Source organism: Amphichorda felina, assembly GCF_050947745.1.
Source record: "Amphichorda felina strain 45539 chromosome Unknown scaffold_8, whole genome shotgun sequence".
In the NCBI taxonomy this organism is placed as follows: domain Eukaryota; kingdom Fungi; phylum Ascomycota; class Sordariomycetes; order Hypocreales; family Bionectriaceae; genus Amphichorda; species Amphichorda felina.
In genome coordinates this window covers 349,146-368,510 of record NW_028145042.1, presented here as the reverse complement: position 1 = coordinate 368,510, position 19,365 = coordinate 349,146, and the positions used below count along the sequence as shown (strand labels likewise).

At 54.6% G+C, this 19,365-nt stretch overlaps 2 protein-coding genes across 2 annotated transcripts; both read left to right on the top strand.

The window, feature by feature from the left end:
* Positions 1–2,527: 2,527 nt before the first annotated feature.
* Positions 2,528–4,408, top strand: NDE1_2 (uncharacterized protein; the record flags this gene model as incomplete). Its single annotated transcript, XM_083197157.1, has 3 exons — positions 2,528–2,897; positions 2,966–4,276; positions 4,335–4,408. 3 exons carry the CDS (start codon positions 2,528–2,530, stop codon positions 4,406–4,408), a joined length of 1,755 nt encoding a protein of 584 aa, XP_083046625.1.
* A 967-nt stretch (positions 4,409–5,375) lies between these two features.
* On the top strand, positions 5,376–7,725 carry DBP2 (DEAD-box ATP-dependent RNA helicase DBP2 domain-containing protein; the record flags this gene model as incomplete). Its single annotated transcript, XM_083197156.1, has 6 exons — positions 5,376–5,530; positions 5,629–5,750; positions 5,805–6,773; positions 6,824–6,931; positions 7,382–7,510; positions 7,562–7,725. 6 exons carry the CDS (start codon positions 5,376–5,378, stop codon positions 7,723–7,725), a joined length of 1,647 nt encoding a protein of 548 aa, XP_083046624.1.
* Between the last annotated feature and the right edge of the window lie 11,640 nt (positions 7,726–19,365).

Sequence of the window (19,365 nt, the reverse complement as noted above, 5' to 3'; positions counted from 1 at the left end):
CTTCTCGCCTCAGTACCCACATATGCAGACCTCAGAGGCGTTTATCTCACAAATATAAGTCAATTATTCTTGAACAAAGGTGCTACAGCCTCCTAGCAGCAGAAACAACTTGCAGGATAAGAAATGAATGAAGGGCCAGCCTTTGGGTGGAAAGCGAGGGTGGGCGGTGACAACTCCACGACGGGACGACGATCAACGCGAGGGTTCAAAGGAAAGAGAGAATCATCATCGAGCGGGACCTTGGGATGAAAAGAAATCCCATACTCCCCTGCGCCTCGCAAGCGTACCTGTCCTGGGAATGACTATGCTATACCACTCGGCATCAATTGCCCGCGTTGTCGCCATCAGGGGCTTCGTCCCAGCAGTTGAGATGGACATCAAACATGCCAGACGTGCGGGAGGCCTACAACACGAACTAGAAAGCTCAGCTTACCGACGCCATTGGACCCGCGATGACACTGTTTGGGCAGGCCAGCGCTCAGTGACCCGCCGAAGCGCCGTGGCCCAAAGGTGACGGAGAGTGACGAGGGATGGTGAGGCAGGCCTGCGACGCGGATCTTGAGTTGACGCCCTGCTTGGCAAAGAACCAGCGTGCCAGTTCAATGAGGCGGAAACACCGAGCAAAGTCTATTGGGAGGCTGTCAGAAGACAGAACGCCAGAAGTCTCAGGTTCGGACGAGGTGCTGTGGTCGCGTTTCAGCGGCCGACAGCGGAGCAGAGGAGGTATCAGGATAGCAGGATGGGGTTTTCGCCGAGTCCAGAACGCCACGTGATAAACAGTCTATAGAATATATTGCCCGGACATTCGATGAAGGGTTGGCATCATACTTGGCGCCTGAGGTGGTGGTTGATTGCGGTTTGCATTGAAAGTGACACTGGTAGACGAATTCGTACCACCCAAAGCAAGGGCTATTATTCGTACGGATGTTCCTTCAAGGCAGCCAAGGACCCGCTTCCAACAAAGCAGTACCTAAGTACATACGGACAGCAAGTGCGGAGTATACCTGATGATGATGGGAAGCCCGACCTCATCGCATCTGCCACGGGCATTCATTTGTGCGCTTGCAAGATTGAAGAGGCTGAATTGGCCGTGCTAGCACGCGATCCAGGTCCCCAATTTCAGAAGCTTACTTTTACGATAGCGTCGAGGCGGCGGCGAGGCCCACCGCGGCTAAATCAAGCATATGAGAAACTGAGCACCTGTGATTCGCCCGCCCTAATCAACCGAATGGGCCTTCATTAGATGGAGACATTGGAGAGGTCAGAGGTCGAAGACCACATGCTCTGCACCCAGTTTGTGTACTTGTAGTATCCGCTGGACATGTAGCATGACGATATCCGAGAATCGGCGGACCACATGCAGATTGGAAATTGCAAAGACCCCGGTATCTTCGCTGTTACTAGACTTATCGATTTCCATCAGCCCGAGTCTCTCTGGGTGTCTACGAGTACGTATGTATCCGTAATACTATCATTATGGACATTTCTCGGGGGGTTCGGCATGCTGCCCGGGCTCAACCTCAAGCGGGCTTCCAGGCCCCGACGGCGCTAGCAACATAAACACCGGCCCGTCTGTGGGTGAAAGCTGCCTACTATTACATACATTATATGTAGTATGTAATGGTATGTAATGGTATGTAATAGTATTAGGTAGTTGATGGATTCATCCCCCCATCTAACATCTGTGGCCCTCGAGGCAGACACTGGACAGTGTCCGACTCACCGAGGATCCCTCAGTTACCAGCAGAAGCCGGATGGGTGGTTGCTCTTTCACGAGCCTCGGCCTACACAATAAGTACTACTGACTACATAGGCTGGCCGTAGCTGGCTGTAAGCCTGTAATTGCCCACGGGTCTGTACGGAGCTGGTTGTAGCTGCAGCAGAGCCACCGGGAGGTCCCGGAGCGGCATCTGTGCACAGCATTGTCGCAGTCGCAGCCAGACGAATTCAAATAGTGACGCCTGACCTACATACACAGCAGTACTCGTGACGCCTTCCAAACATGCTATATACACCCTTCAAGTATTAAAGAGGGCATGAGTCAACCTGGAGGACGCCCAGCCAGAGGGCATGAGTCAACCTGGAGGACGCCCAGCCAGAGCGCCCCGTACCAGCAACTAGCAGGCTTGCTAAAATTTTCGGCTGAATCATTTATCAATTGCAAAAGGTGGGAACGCGGCCCCTCCGATTGAGCGCGGCCCTGGTACGTACTCGGTGCCCGTTGACACCAGCCAAACAGCCTGGAGCGGTGTCCTCCAGGAGTCCGGTTGTGACTGTGAACCACTGAACGGCCCGAGAGGGAAAAAAAAACGTCCACGGGGGTCCCAGGAGGCCAGCCATCACCACCCAGGCTCCTTATCGCGCTCCCTCGCCAGCAGCGCAGCCTGCCCATCCCGTTCGCTGTCTATTTTCCCTCATTCGTATCCAAAGCGTCCTTCTTTCTCCCCCCGAATTGGGTTCACAGTCGCTCGTCCCAAGCATTGGCGCTCATCTGAGCTTAGGCGCAATGGCTCCCTCTACCAGAGCCATGGCTTCGATGATGCCCTTGGCCTCCACCACTGGGCGCGTCGCCCTCGCCCCAGGTGCTCGCGCTGCCACCAGGGCCTTCTCCAACATGCCCCGGGGAACGAGGACCACCTCCCTGAGGCCGCTCGCGAGGCCCTCCGCCTCCCTCAAGCTCAATAACACCGGCCGCATCGCATTCCGCAGAGCCTACGCCGACGAAGCCCCCAAGCCCAAGCCAGGCAAGCTCCGGAAGACCCTCCGCTGGACATGGAGGATCACATACCTGTCCGTCTTCGGTCTCCTCGGATACACCTGCTACGAGATCTACCAGGATCGTCACCCCGATGAGCAACACCAGCGTGATCCCAACAAGAAGACCCTCGTCATCCTTGGTAAGCTCCGTCCTCCGACTCCCGCGCTGCACCAAGCCCGTGCCTCGTAGCTAACTTGTGCACTTCAGGAACTGGCTGGGGCTCCGTCTCCCTCCTCAAGAAGCTCGACACCGAAAACTACAACGTCGTCGTCGTCTCTCCCCGCAACTACTTCCTCTTCACTCCCCTGCTGCCGTCATGCACCACCGGCACCATCGAGCACCGCTCCATCATGGAGCCTGTCCGCGCCATCCTTCGCCGCAAGCGCACCTCCGTCCAGTACTACGAGGCCGAGGCGTCAAGCATTGACCCCGAGCGCAAGGTCGTCAAGGTCACTGATAACTCCGAGGTCAAGGGCGCCACCGTCGAGACCGAGATCCCCTACGACATGCTCGTCATCGGTGTCGGCGCCGAGAACGCCACTTTTGGCATCCCCGGCGTCCGGGAGAACAGCTGCTTCCTCAAGGAGATTGGCGACGCTCAGCGCATCCGCAAGAAGATCATGGACTGCGTTGAGACGGCCGCCTTCAAGGACCAGAGTGACGAGGAGGTCAGCCGCCTGATGCACATGGTCGTTGTCGGTGGTGGCCCCACTGGTGTCGAGTTCGCTGGTGAGCTCCAGGACTTCTTCGAGGAGGACATCAAGAGACTCGTCCCCGAGATCAGCCCCCACTTCAAGGTCACCCTGATCGAGGCCCTGCCCAACGTCCTGCCGTCCTTCTCCAAGCAGCTCATCGAGTACACCGAGAACACCCTGCGCGAGGAGAAGATTGATATCAAGACCAAGACTATGGTCAAGAATGTCACTCCCGAGGCTGTCGAGGCTGAGATCAGCCGCCCCGATGGCTCCAAGGAGCGCGTCACCATCCCCTACGGTCTGCTCGTCTGGGCTACTGGTAACGCCGTCCGCCCCCTCGTCCGTGACCTCATGAGCAGCATCCCCGCCCAGAAGAGCTCGCGCCGCGGCCTCGCCGTCAACGAGTACCTCGTCGTACAGGGCACCCGTGACATCTGGGCCATTGGCGACTGCGCCGTCGCCGGCTACGCCCCGACCGCCCAGGTCGCCGCCCAGGAGGGCAACTTCCTCGCCCAGCTCTTCAACAATATGGCCCGCACTGAGAGCCATGAGGCCCGCATCCAGCAGCTCAGCAGCAGCCTCAACCTCGGCCCCGGCGGCACCTCAGCCGCCGACGCCGCCCTCGAGATCGAGGCCCTCGAACGCCAGCTCAAGAAGATCCGCAACGTCAAGCCCTTCAAGTATACCCACCAAGGCAGCCTGGCCTACATTGGCAGCGAGAAGGCTGTCGCCGACGTCAGCTGGTGGAACGGCAACCTCGCCACCGGCGGTAGCATGACCTACCTCTTCTGGCGTAGCGCCTACCTGTCCATGTGCTTCAGCAGTAAGTTACACCGACATGCAACTTTTTGCAACGAGTCCTGCGACTAACATAGCACCAGCCCGCAACCGAGTCCTTGTCATCGTCGACTGGCTCAAGTCCAAGGCCTTTGGCCGTGACGTTTCCCGAGAATAAGGAAAGACACGGTATAACATGTCTTTTTTGAAACATGAAGAGAAAAGTAAAAAGAAAGAGAGAAAAAGAGAGAGAAAGAGAGAGAGAGAGAGAGAGAGACGTGTAAAGCAGATTCTTGCTTGAGCGTGCGTCTTGGGGAATAGACTTATAGACCAGAGTTCTTTCAACATGGATATATAGATGCCTGCGTAGATGGGATTTTTGGGGATCCGGAATGCCCTGTTTGTCTATTTTCTTCTTTGTATGTACAGCTGGTTATTGTTAATTATTCAGACAGCCCACGTGGACTTTCATGACCTCTATGGAGTATTCGTATTGTGTTGTCATCTTTTCAGTTGTTGTTGCATGTGTACTCAGAAACGTACGTAACATGGTTCCTCAGACATGTTACATAGTGCGTATTACTACAAGGCACAATCCATTTGGCACAATCTCGATATCTCCTCGAAAGCGGAGATGTATTCTCTTCAGCTAAACACCCCAGAGAAGATATACCAAATCTGTCCACAATTTTACGATGAACTGAATGACGAGGCACAGGGTAGGCATAGCTGAACAACTGATTAGATAAGCAGACCGCCAGAGAAAAATTGTCAGGTACAAAGTACAGCGTTCCTGCTTGACTCGGGCTAGCGTGGCTTGGCACTGCCATTTTTTCCTGCCTAGCGGCAAAAAAAATGGGCAAGATCTTTTTGGGCCCTTCTAAACAGCCCGCCGCCGTGCCTTTTTTTTTCCCCTTTGCAACTTTCTCCCAACAAACATCCTCTCCTCCCATCAACGACCGGCTTTTCTGGTCTGCACTCATTTTCTTCTTCATTCTACTGTTGAGGGATAATCACTTTGCGCCTTTTACCCGTTGTCGTCTGTCTTTAATCCAGAGCAAACGACGCGCTCTCCTCCCTCATCTTCAGGCAGAACCGTGGCAACAGGTTCCGCGACAACCCACAACCGACCTTCACACGACAACATGTCTGGATACGGTGGCCGTAGCGGCGGTGGATACGGAGGTGGTGGTTACGGTGGCGGCGGCGGCGGCGGCGGCGGTGGCGGCTATGGTGGCCGTGATCGCGGCGACCGCGGCGGTGACCGCAACGGATACGGTGGTGGTGGCTATGGTGGAGGGTAAGTTATTCCAACCCTGCACGCGATGGCGATGAGGAGTATTCCTCCCATCACCATCGGCGCATTTCCATCAGATAAACCATGGCTCACACTCTTAGTGACCGCAATGGCTACAGCGGCGGCGGCGGCGGCGGCTTCGGAGGAGGCCGTGGTGGTGGTTTCGGCGGCGGCGGCGACCGCATGAGCGCACTCGGTGCTGGCCTCAAGCAGCAGGAGTGGGGTGAGTTCTTGTCTCCAACTCGACATGACCCTCTTGTTTCTAACAAACTCGCAGATCTCTCTACCCTTCCCAAGTTCGAGAAGTCCTTCTACAAGGAGAACGCCGAGGTTGCCCAGCGCTCGCCCCCTGAGGTCGACGCTTTCCGTCGCAAGCACCAGATGGCTGTCACTGGCAGCGATGTTCCCAAGCCCGTTGAGACCTTTGACGAGGCTGGCTTCCCCCGCTATGTGATGGACGAGGTGAAGGCACAGGGCTTCCCTGCCCCCACTGCTATCCAGTCCCAGGGATGGCCCATGGCTCTCTCTGGTCGCGACGTTGTCGGTATTGCCGAGACCGGTTCCGGCAAGACCCTTACCTACTGCCTGCCCGCCATCGTGCACATCAACGCCCAGCCTCTTCTCGCTCCTGGCGATGGCCCCATTGTACTGGTCCTCGCTCCCACCCGTGAACTTGCTGTCCAGATTCAGCAGGAGATCACCAAGTTTGGCCGATCTTCTCGCATCCGCAACACCTGCGTCTATGGTGGTGTCCCCAAGGGACCTCAGATCCGCGACCTCTCGCGAGGTGTCGAGGTCTGCATTGCTACTCCTGGTCGCCTGATCGACATGCTCGAGGCCGGCAAGACCAACCTTCGTCGTGTTACTTACCTGGTTCTCGACGAGGCTGATCGTATGCTGGACATGGGTTTTGAGCCTCAGATCCGCAAGATCATCGGACAGATTCGCCCTGATCGTCAGACTCTCATGTGGTCTGCTACGTGGCCCAAGGAGGTCCGCGCCCTTGCGTCCGACTTCCTCAACGACTTCATCCAGGTCAACATTGGATCCCTGGACCTCGCCGCCAACCACCGCATTACTCAGATTGTCGAGGTTGTCAGCGAGATGGAGAAGCGTGACCGCATGATCAAACATCTTGAGAAGGTGATGGAGAACAAGGAGAACAAGATTCTTATCTTCGTCGGTACCAAGCGTGTTGCCGATGATATCACCCGCTTCCTGCGCCAGGACGGCTGGCCGGCGCTGTGTATGTCCGACCCGCCTTCACTTTTATCAGCTCTAACTAACATTCTCCAGCGATCCACGGTGACAAGCAGCAGAACGAGCGTGACTGGGTCCTTGACCAGTTCAAGTCGGGCAAGAGCCCCGTCATGGTTGCGACCGACGTTGCGTCGCGTGGTATTGGTGAGTACCAACCCCTCCCCCCTCCCTCATGGCAACTTCCAGCAGTACATCGCTGTACTTTACTCTCGTGTCTAGGGGCTCTCTTGATTGCGCGAACTTGCCTGACATGAACGTGTCCACTTGGTTCTCATTCCGCGGGGCCTTGATCCGTGGTGTAGCTCTGCTTTGCTATACTCGTATTTCCACTCTTGTACCGTTTTCACTCCCGTGGTACGAGCGTGGAGGTGGCATCTCTTGATCCGATCAAAGCTGTCTCCCAAGGCATTCTAGTCCCGAGGACCCGGTGACCGCATATCCCAGGATGGCATTTGACGCACTTGGATTGCCCCAATCCGCCAAGGAGTGAAGATCTCGCAGTATATATTTAACTGCCCTTCCACATCTGCTCCCGCTGGAACGTTGCTATACACTCCCGTTTTCGCCTGCTAACCTTTCTTTTTTTTCTTCAAGATGTTCGCAACATCACCCATGTGCTGAACTACGACTACCCTAACAACTCGGAGGATTATATTCATCGTATTGGCCGTACCGGTCGTGCCGGCGCGAACGGTACCGCCATCACGTTCTTCACCACTGACAGTGAGTCCCCTGCCCCTTCTTCCCCCGACACATTGACTTACAATCTTGCAGACCAGAAGCAGGCGCGTGATCTTGTGAATGTCCTCCAGGAGGCTAAGCAGCAGATTGATCCTCGCCTCGCTGAGATGGCCCGCTTCGGCGGCGGTGGTGGCCGTGGATACGGTGGTTATGGACGTGGACGGGGTGGTGGTAGAGGTGGGTACCGCCGACACTGAAGCAGCATACCGACAACCACGAGCTGACCGAGCTGAAGCCAACGCCAACAACATGCCCGTGGGTAACCGCAGATGGTAAGGCAAATGGCTATAGTGGCACCGCTCGGTAATATTCGACGTACCCAGCAACGTCTTTACGCACCCCCAAAAGCAACGAGACTGGACACTTTTGCAGCTCCTTTGGTCGTTTGAGGTAACCACCGGCGTTTGGTAGAGGACAGGCACGGATTTCGACTAGACTTGGGCCCGCAACCTGCGCGTCAGATATGTTTTCTTGTTTTGTTTTTATTTGCTACTCTTAGGGCCGGCCTGGCTGGATGATTATGCATACTGCAAGATGGCTTCTCATTTACCTTCGAAGCCAGACTAGATTGGAAGAAGAGTGGCGAACCACTTCCGTTGCTCCTCTTTATGGCCGGTGGATCATGGAGATAGGCAGAGACACTGTTGATAGTTCTGCCTGATGTTACTGATGCCCTTGTTTCTTGTAGCCTCGTTTCTTCTCTGAGGAACCAGGCTGGGCAATTAGAATCGTGTAGTTAATGGCACAAATTAATCATCCTCGAGAACCTTCACGCTTTTGAATCGACACTCTCCAAGAGTTCCTCGCGTCTTTCGTATGCCGTAGTTGTTGTGGAAGCGAGTTTGAGAGGGTTGACGCGACATCCACTGTCTTCCACATCGAGGAGAGGAGGCTTCCATAATCATACCAAGTGCGAGCGTGTTCCGTTCCATCCTTATTCACCGTGCCTGCACACATGGAAGCAACTACCTTAACATCTATCATGATCCCGAGTGACACGTATTTGTCCCCCCTATGTGCATGCATGTCTTCATATTGTAGTTCGTCGATCCGGAAGGCATTGATGTTTGATGCCCGTGGACTTGGCATGTCGGGATAGTAGAATGTCAGCGAAGAACAGAGATTTCTTCCACTACGATGCCCTTTCGATTTCGTCTTTTAGATGGCTGTACAGGGGTTGATCGGTCACTCCTATTTACAACTTGTTTGTGGAACACTGTGACAGCATGGTGGCTACGTCCGGAGGGATATTAACATACCACCCGTTAGTGGTTGAAGAAACATCACTCCAGGTCTTGAATATTCGGTCCCAAAAGCTATTAGTTAGGACAAGATAGTATCGCATTGTGGAATCGGGATATACGAATCTCTCATACGAATCTCTCCTTGGTGGTTCACGAGTTGCATGTATGCGATGGGCATACCAACCACACACACACACACACACACACACAACACTGCATCCCTACCTCATCGTCTTCGACGCCTGAGAGAATGCTTCCTTCCTCTGTCATTCTGCCTTTCCTTCTCCCGCCCCGTCCGGTATTTCTCTCGATTAACAATTTTTTTCTCTTTCAATACTAGAAGTTTCGCTAGCAACTAAGTTATCGGCAAAGGTTCATTCCACGTCCTCTGCCTCAATACATACCAACTCTGAGAGAAAAAAAACTTCCGCCATAAGGCGGCACACATGCATGACCTTTCGGGGAACGCGCAAGGCCCCGATTGATTTATTCGCTTGCGACTACGGAAGGCTTCACCACCTCCCTTTCACCCTTTGGGTGTGACAAGCTTCGTGCTCAAACCCAGTTTCCCGTGGCTTGGAATGGGGGAACGCCTGAACGAGTCAGGCGGGGTTTCTCTGGTTGGGCAGGTACGGGTGTAGGTGGGTGGGGATGGGCTACGGGATAAGTAGCTTCTTTAAAGACCATTCGTTCGTCACGGCTGGAAGAGTGCCGGGTATCCGTGGAGATGATGATGGCTGAGGAGGTAGGTACTCTGAGGGGAAGGAAGTCCACGACCGCGCTCTTTAGGTTGGTCGAGTCATGGTGCTTTGGTGTGCCTATCAAGGGCTGCTGTCAGTTGTCATGATAACAGGTTGAGCGGCGACCCCGTCCTCCCAAGCTCCCAATCGAGGCAACCGGACGCCACAAAAGGAGCGCCATCTTCATCGGCCTGAAGGAGTTCCAGGGGTTTGCTGGCCGGTTCTTCCTGAGGCAGGGTCGCTGAGTTACACCAACGGGCAACGGCGCGGTAGCTGGCACATGATACATAGCACTGCGGGTGCTCTAGGGTGGGAGCGTGTGGCTTGCGCTACTCGTCAAACACCAGGACAAGCCAAAGCCAGATAGGTACCAGGTGTTCAGGGCCCATCGGGTTCGTTCCAGCGGCAACTACCCAATGGTTCGAGGCTAATGAGCGAGCCCTACTGCCCTACTGCCCTACTGCCCTAATACTGCCCTGCGTGCCTACTAGTATACGAGTAGTTCATACTAAGTATGTACAACTTGAGGGATACCGCCATAGAGGAGTGGTCAAAGGAATTGTCCCCCTTGTTGATGGCCAAGAGAAGCGGGAAGCCCCATCTACGATACTATGATACGTACGAGTAGTATCCGTAGTAGAGCCGCAACACCAGAAGCCAAGAATTCCCGATGTCCGTCCCAATTACTCATGTATTACTTATAGGAAACCGAGACAGCCCACAATGAGGGGCCGGCCGGAGTAAAAAGTCCCCCCCTCAGGCCTTGTCTAATCCACCCTCTTGGGACCCCAAGAAAAAAACAAAAAAAAAAAATCCTGCGCAAAAAAACAACCACAACAACGCGGGAGACCATGATCTCGGGGGCGGTACGGGGTACCTGGTGCGCTGATGGGGGCGAACACGGCTGAACGGAAAATAAACACCACGGTTACATAGTATGTATCCGTACTTGATAGAAATAGCAGAAGCGATGAACAGGTCATAGATGCCATCGAGGCCTGGTCGTCGCCTGAATCATTTCTTGGACCGAGGGCGGCGATGCGGCGATGGGGCGATGGGGGGGCGTGCAGCCATCAAAAGCCAAATTCAATTTGCCTTGCGTGCCTCCGTGGACGCAGCCATGGTCCATGGGAAGACGTGGAGGTTGCATTGAGGTGTGGACGAATGGAAGCAGAGTATATCTCGCCGCACAGAAATACGCAACTTGTATTCCGACCGTACTCGGTGCTACGCAGAGGTTGATTCCATCCCAATTGGCAAGTCAGTCAAGCTGCGAACACGAAAAAGAAAACACGGTTGTACGTGGTACTGACCAGCGAGGACACCGAAAAGGTAGGTATGCAAGGTGATCGCGGGCCAGAAATCCCGTCCTCTGATGTGATGATGCCATGATGCGTTGGTTGATTCATGTTTTCCCCGGCCTATCTGGGACGATACGCGGTAAATCAAGCACGCTTTGTGGCCATCACCAACGTCCTCAAACTGGCCTGGGGATAATAGCCGCCAGCGCCGCCAGCGGCCAGGGGGCAGGAATTGGCTGCGATCTGATCCAGATTGCCTCTGTACGAGTAGGGACTTCGTGGACGGGGAGGACTCGGAGGACTCGGAGGGCCCTATAAAATCTGCCGGAGCTGGCGCCGGTCCCAATCTCTTGTTACCTCCCCTCCTTTTGACGCCCGCTCAGCTCAACTCCTATTATGTCTCAAAAAGCAGGATCCCATGTTCCACCTTGTCAGGCGAGTCGGCGACCTACCCAACGGGAAACTGCTCGGCTCAGCTCATCGCCCTTGGATGACAGCATGACATTGACAACCACGACTCCACGAGATGGGGCTATGTGAGGGGAAGCAGATGCCACCTGAAATGGCATGGTCGATGATTGGATGACTTGGCAGTCTGCACCCCCAACTGGGGCGGGCAAGTTGGCGACATCCGTAACCCAGCCCACAACGGGTTGAATGCCACAATCCGTCTTCTCAGTCGGTTTGCCGTAATAATACCGAACACTCCGTGTTAGTTCGTGCATGCTCTCGCAACCTTTGTACGAGTACCGTTCTATCATCGTGGAGTCGAAATGTTTCAATGTAATGAGCTGTGACAACTCGATCTAGCTGTCAACGATGTTGGCACCGCATCCGGACGATACATGGTGATGAGAGGGCTATTATAGATACATGCAACAAAAGCTCGCGGCAGAGTATGCGTGCCCAAAGTTTATGGCATTCCTTTTTCGCCGGTGACCTGGAGGATTTTGCATGGCTGCTATTTGTAGTATCTGATTCTCGCGTCCGTGCGGCCCGAATCTTGAGCGATGTTCCGAGAGCAATCAGTACTACTAATCACTCTGGGTTGCTTTATTAGTCAAAAGCTTGGAGCCTGCGGGTCAGCTATCGGGAGTACGGTTGTTTGCCTGCTGAATACGTCGGCATATCTTGGTTGGGAAGAGGGTGCGTGAAGAAATCGGCTTCACGGCCAAAGCCATATTTTGAAAGAAGCCTACTCGCAGTTAGAGTTCCCATCAATATCACCGACTGGTCAACTTGGTCGAATAGGCCCATTAACTTCTGTATTCGTCGAAGTTTGAAAGAAGAATACTCGTAGTCCTTGAACCATGTGTTGATATAACTGGGTACTCCTCATTCGGAAATCGTGCGGTGACCAGAGGTTGGGATTTAGCGATATCTCGCAAGAATTTCATCTCCTTCTGAAGATAGATTCGCCTTGGCCCTGTGATCCTGCACTTCTGCCATCAAAACCACGCCACCGGGTCCGGAAATTGCGTTTGCAGAACCTGCGCCTCGCCCCTCTTGATCAGATGAGGACCATATTAACTTCGCGGGCGCTGAACAACAACAAAAGTGGTCTTCGCCCTGGAGCGTTTGAAAAGACGAGCTTGGCAAGTTTCTCAATCAATTCACTCTGTGCACTCATCATCAGCCCACAGGTACGTAGTGTCTTGGCAGACACTGGTGCAGATCAGAACTTGCGCATTGACCCACAATGGAAATGATCCTTGGTGGTGTGGCGGATTGCATGGCATGGTTCCAGGAGTCCAGGGTTGCCAGGGCCAGGATTCTTGTGCGGCGTCGCAGCGTACTGTGCGAGAGAATCTGACGATGGCTAGCACCCACGATCTCATCTTGGACGCAGAGTGGGGCCTTCTGCCCTGGTCACTGACCCTCAGATTGGTCAGCGAGAATTGCGGGATATGAAGAAATTGATCACGAGGTGGGAAGGGGAAAGGGTGCCCATGCCGACAGACCAGCAGGATTCCGGCCATGCGAAAGGCACGAGGTTGGAACTCGCGAATCCCCAAGGGAGTCCAAGGGAGATTGATGAGGAATCGGCTGGGAGTTGAATCTCTTCATGCTGTGGACTGGTCCCTTGGAGCGATGAAACAGATCCGAGATCTAAGAGCCGAGTGCTAGCAGCCTGGCGTGACAGTGTCCGTCGCCTTTTAGTCTGCGACCATCGTCCGTCAACTCCCATGGCTTGCCCTAGCTTCGCACGTTCCTGGATGCACTCGGTACCAGCTAATGCACCCCGTTATTAGTGTGGTAGGGTCGAGGACGGCTGAACCATGTCCCTTGTAGATCTCGGCCCCCATCAATGGCAATGTCCAACCACCTCGTCCGCCTGTCGATTTGTTCGCCAACGTCTCAACGACACAGGGGCGATGGCCCGAGAAGTTTGCTGGCACAGGAGCGGAGAATCGGCGTAATAGGCAGTAAAATCTTCGGCAGAATAAATCTAGCTATGAAAGGAAGCAGTATCGGCTGGGCCTGCGATTGTCATTGGGAATGGATGTGTCTCTCGATGGAGTTTCAGATAAGTGGCTGAGGGGTTCCCCCTGTGGCGGAAGAACTTGATTTTCGACGCCTCAAACAGTCTCCTGCGACCAAACTGCTCGCCCATATAAGATAGAAGCCAGCTAGCAGGATTGACACCGTGAAGTGACACCCCGATGGACCGTGTTGAAGCTTCGAGTTGATTCAACAGGAACATGGCAAAAGAGTGCAGCTCTCTCTTGAAAGTCGAATGCCATTGGCAGGGTGTTTAATACCACGTGAGGCCCCAGTTGGCTGTCTTGGAACACCGTTGACACACGATGGGCCACAGAGTGCACAACGTTGAATCAGGACGTGAGCCCTTCCGAGATCCTCGCATCCCACTTTATGTGTATGACAACAGACGAAGCTGCGGCCAACACTGACAATCGTAGCCTCGAGCATGGAAACCACCGTTGTTGATACAGCCTCTAATGGAACCAATGGCGCATGGCATCGGACAGTAAAGGCAGAATGAAGCCAACGTACCTACCAAGTACGCACGCGTGTGTGATATATACTTGTACGGATAGTCGTGCCAGATTGATCTCCGACGCTCGCTTCAATGGATGGCGTCACTTGGAGTAGTATGTACTATGTAGTCTGTGCCTCTCGAATGCGTTCGAGTCCGTCTTAGCCTCTACCGAGCTCTCGGGTCGCTTGATCTGGGTTGACACACTAGGTCGGTTCTAGAGCCATCCTTCTTGACTGGAGCCTTGTTTCTTGGACGAACGTGGACTACGTACGTACGAGTACGTACGTTCGTACGTGGCGACAGTCCAGCCAGGACTTCTGATTGGGCGGTGGCGCTCTGTATCTTAATACCCAGAGGGGTGTGGGCGAGATGCCGGCGGCCACTGCATTGCATTGGTTGGAGGTGGTGACGAGGGTGGTCGACCACGGCGAATGGGGGTTTCGACAGCAGCCTCCAACGCGGGTAGCCTCACCGTGGCGAGCTGAGACATGGTGACCCTCCGTCGTTGGGGGTGTGCGCCAGTTTCCACGCCGTCACGTGTGAAATCGCCAGCTGGGAGGAGGCACGAATGCAATGGCGCCTCAGGCAAATACTCGTATAAAATACTAAGGTAGTGGCGGTAAGGCACTGCAGGTACTACCTGCCTCCCAGTATGTGTGATTCGAACTCTGGAGAGATGTGGAAGGGGCGCTGGTCAACTGGGACTCCCTCTATCGCTCCTGTGTGTCCCAGGCCGCAGGTCAGCGACAGTGAGGTTGTATGTGAGCTTGACGCACTGGTCAATGACAGCATCATAAGTAATAGTAAATATATTATATTATAGTGACGCTACTAAGCTGGGGAAACAGAGAAGCGCCATGGTAGTGGTACTACTACTACCAAGACCACGAGTACTAATCACTAATCAGTAGCGTGGAACTCGCTAGGGCCAGGGGATGATTTACGGTGCAGTAGGCCCATCTTGGGGCACGTGTTTTTTTACTGTAGCTTGCAAATTGGGTCACCACCACTGCACCAGCTTGGGCGATAGCCCGGCGGGTGATGTGCTGACCATGCGCGCACTTGCGCTTGCTTTCGGGACCAACAGGGGCACCAAGCTGGCGCGGGGAGCACCATAATAAGTTCGTTCCACAGTCCGTAATGATTGCCTTGGTGTCTTCTGTAAAAACGCCGTCTTCATATCAGAATGGAAGCCTAACTCTGCACCCTGGAGGATTGGGCGAACACTCAAGAAAGATGATTTCTTTTTCTTCTTCAATCAATAACCTAAACTGCCTGTCCTCCCAACGCTAAAGTTATATAGTGAGGTACTATTTGCTATTTGTAGGTACATACCTTAGGTAGGTAGGCATGGTATTCGTAAGCGGGCATCAGCAAAGCCGTTGGGTTAAGGGTCCGCCAGGCATGGTCTTTCGTCTGCAATGGGAGGCAGGAGGTTTTTTCCCACTGGCTAGCAGTGGCAACTGATACATAAGCAGAAGGAACATGGGTATTCCTACAGGGACCTACGTATGCACCTTGCTTGAAAGGTAGGAAGGGCCGGCGTCGTAATAACAATCGCTGTTCATGAGGTGCCCGTAAAAAAAGAGATTCTCGGTTGCGCTGCAACATGCAGAAGTGACATGACGATCCCACGGTGCCGAGTGGCCAAGTCTTCACCCTCACAATGTATGGCTCCCATTACGGGATTCTGTCTTGTTTTGCTTCTTCTCCTGCCGCACCGTGATGTGCTGCGTTGGCCACAGAATGCAGCTGATCACCTGGTCTGTACGTACTCTGCAGTGCACTTGGAGGTGGCGATCTTGTCGACTTACGGTGGCTGCCCCCCACCTCCTCAATACCCAGCTCAACATCCAAGTTGTCAACCCGACACCTAAGTTGGCAGGAACCGCCGCCCAGCCGTCCCCTCCCTCTGGCCAGACCCTGGTCTTGCAGTCCCGTTCCTGTGTCACCGCTGGATCTTGCCGACGGGATGCAATCATGTGAGTACGAAGTACGAGTACATTAGGAAACGCGATTTCGCGACCAAACCTGGCGATGGGCTGTCGTTGAAAGATTGTGCGCGTCAATGTACGCTACCAGTTTGAACAACAGGTCTCTAAGATGCTACATAGTACAGCTGTCAAATGTCGAGAGTCGAACCATGAACGCGCGCCCTCTGTCAATCCGATCCGACGTCTCCACCGCCGTCTTGAAGGAGCTGTTCGTCCCCAATTTCCTCTTCACCGTCGAGTCGTCAATTAATACTATCGCAAAAACGGAGGTTATTAGACGAAACCTCAAGCCTCTACGGCACACCAATGGATACTGTCGTTGTCGCTCAGATGTGTTTTCTACGGGGAATTGATGCTTGTGTTTTTATCCTTCTCAACAAGCGCTCGCGTGCCACTACAATTTTTAGCGCAGCCTTTTGAACCACGATGCTGGGACCGTTTGCACCTCTACTTTACAATTACTCAACTACATACGGCGTATAATATATATTGATATGCACAATAGTAATAGCTACGAGTGCTACTCGTATACAGTATGCGACGGTAGTTGACTGCGATGTGTCCGTCCGAGCTCGGCACGGCGATGGTGAGTGAATGAAGAGGTCACATCAGCGCCGTTGATCCTCATCACCTCATCACAAGTTGGACCATCATCCCCAAACGGGTTGAGGGGACGGCGAACGAGCACGGATTGTTTCCCTCCTACTCCCCTGGTTCTGCGGCAATTTCCATGGCGGCCTGTCATCTGTCGGTGAGGAAGACACCCGGATGGATGTCTGCTCCCCTCACTAGCCTCCCAAGACCAGATACTCCGAACATATTCGCATGTTCCATTGTTTTCGAAGTTCATCTGCTACCCTGCCACCCTGGTGGCACGCTGTCTTTGCGCCTTTCATGTCGATTTACGGCAAAGCATGACGCGCAATGAGAACTTGGCAGACCAGGGAAGCTATTCTGCAATTCGTTCTCTTAACACCCCTTGAGCAATGTCTAGATGTCCACCTGTATTGCCAAGACTTACTCCTGCTCCGCCCGAGTCCGCTCAGTGACATTCTCACTGGCACCCTGGACCAGTGGAACCAGCCACTGCAGAACGTGATTGGCTAATTTGTCAGAATGCACGCAGATCTGTCACGGCATGGGATCCTCGACCACACTGTGCGCCGCGTGCGGAGCACAACCCTGGGAATTTTGCTTGTACCAATTCCGCGACCCAGGCCTCCCAGTTTGCGAGTCTCAGCTCACACCCGACATCGTGGGCCGTGGCTACCGACATCACCAGCTCCGTATCCACCTCTTGCGGCCCAAAAATTCGGACATCGTGTCGCAGGCTCTCGCGGCTGGCAAAATCAGCTGCCATACCCCTGCCTTTCATGGCCCCGACGCCAAATTTCGACACTGCCAACGCAACTCGAGGCGATGAGGACACGCTGCGTCTGCCGGCGTCTGCTCCGACCATGTGTGGAGTATCTCGTTCCTGTCGCCTCCACGAGAGAAACGTGGGAGGCTTCGGGGACATGGGCACGCGTTTCGCGGGTCCAGCGGGGGTCACAGCGGCCAAGTCGTCTGACATTTGGCAACCTATCTTGAACAGTCGGCGGACTTCCAACTCCAGGGCTCAGCTTGTACCTATTAGCCACGTTATGAGGCCAACAGCAGGCCACCACAATGATCTCTGCCTTTTCCTTTTGCCCGTCTCCTGGACCCAATCTGACCAGCACTCCAACAAAGTTGCAGTGTGCCGGTGACTTGATTTGGGGGCAGGGGAGGGAATCGTGAGTTACGTACTCCGCACGGACGTGCGGCGTGCCCAGCAGCAGCTGCTCGCAGATGCAAGTTGCAACGAGTCGGCAGGGGCCAGGGTTCTTTTTTGTCTCGCGCTCCCCATCTTCCGTGTGCACCTGATGAAGGCCCTCAAATTTCTGCCAGGAAATCAGCAGTACCTACGAGTCGTAAAGTAGGTAGGTAGCCAGCCAGCTGGAAAGCCCGTTGCCTTCTGTTCCTTCCTCCCCACACAGTCCTTCGCGCTGTCGTCTCATTCAACGCTCGTCAGTCTCTCACAGTCTCAGAGTCTCAGAGTCACCAGGCCACCAGGGACTGTTTCCATCCAGACTCCCCAGTTCCACCGAGGCGGATATTTTATCGCTCGTATCAGTGGGTTGCGCGAGTCAAGCGGCAGATCCGGCACCAGAAGGAGAAGCGCGCCGTGGAGAGGCGATCGACTGTATCCGTATAGGAGTCAGGATAAACCAAACAGCGACATCCTTGTGTGTGAACGAGTGGAAACGCCCACCATTGCGCTTGGGGCTTTCTGGGTCTGGTACCACGGAAATAACCCGATTCACACGCCCCCCTCTGCGAACCTGGAACTCATTCATCAATCATACCATCGCTTCGATAAGCGCAAAATCCCACCACAGTGGTGGCCCTGGCCTGGTGCAGCGGTCGGCGGTGCTTGGGTTCCCCCCCCAAGAAGGCAACGAGGCAAAGACCCCCAGCTGGGATTTGGCCTCCGGGAGTTGCTCAGTCCAAGCTCACTCTTACCTCACCTTTTTGCCCACGTCTCACCGCCGCTCTCACATCTCTCCCATTCTCATTGCGGCGCCGCCATTGTCGGTGGCATTCGGTCACAAATTTCCCATTTGCGAATGCGCTGTGCGCGTTAGAGGCTCACTGACTCTCGCTGGAATCCGGAACCAATCTCGTCCATCCAAAATCGCATGAAAATTCAGCTGCTTCCGGCTCCCCGCACACCGCACTCCCCGTCGTCGTCCATCCACCTCGCGCAAGCAGAAGCTTTCCACAACCGACACCCCCCTTCCCAAGGCCGATCGGGACGCCTGGCGAGTCAACTGTGGGCAGTGGCTCGAGTCTGGCACACACCCCTCCCCTCCATTTTAGGTCCATCTCGGAGCCAGCGCGCTAGACTCCCTTGGCCCTGGACCCTCGGCAGAGCCACACCAACCAGACTCCAGCCTATACCGCACTATATTAGTCTCGCGCTCCCCATTCTGCACCAGGCGATTTTAGCCCCTCGACTTCCTGTGATCGAAGTCCAGTGGCCCAGTGCAGTCATCATCCTTGCCGTCCCACCCCCCAGCAAGATCCGCGCCCAAGGACTCGGCCTAGCTCCTGGTGTCCACTGCCCCAGTGTCCATCCACAGGACCATAGACCCGGACCACAAACCGACAGTCGGGAGCCCTGGCCTCTGGATCCGCGCTACCGCTGCCGCCGTCGGCGCCGCCCACAACATATACCACCGCGCGGCCGCAAGTCTGCCGAGCGCTCAGCCATACTCTTTTCTCGCATTATTATCAAGGCTTTTGGACGAAACACCAGCTTGACGCGGTCTTGGGAGCTAAACCTGGCCGGCCACCGCCCTACCACCGCCCTACCCCCCGTTGAGTCGATCTGTGGGCATGTTCCTGGCGCCAAGTCGACACTCGCATCACAGCTTGGTTGACAGCAGCAGCTTATCGTCACATCGCTCCTAACGTTGACCTGGGCTCCCGCGAAGCTCGCCGTCATCGACACGCTCCTCGACCCCCGCAACCCT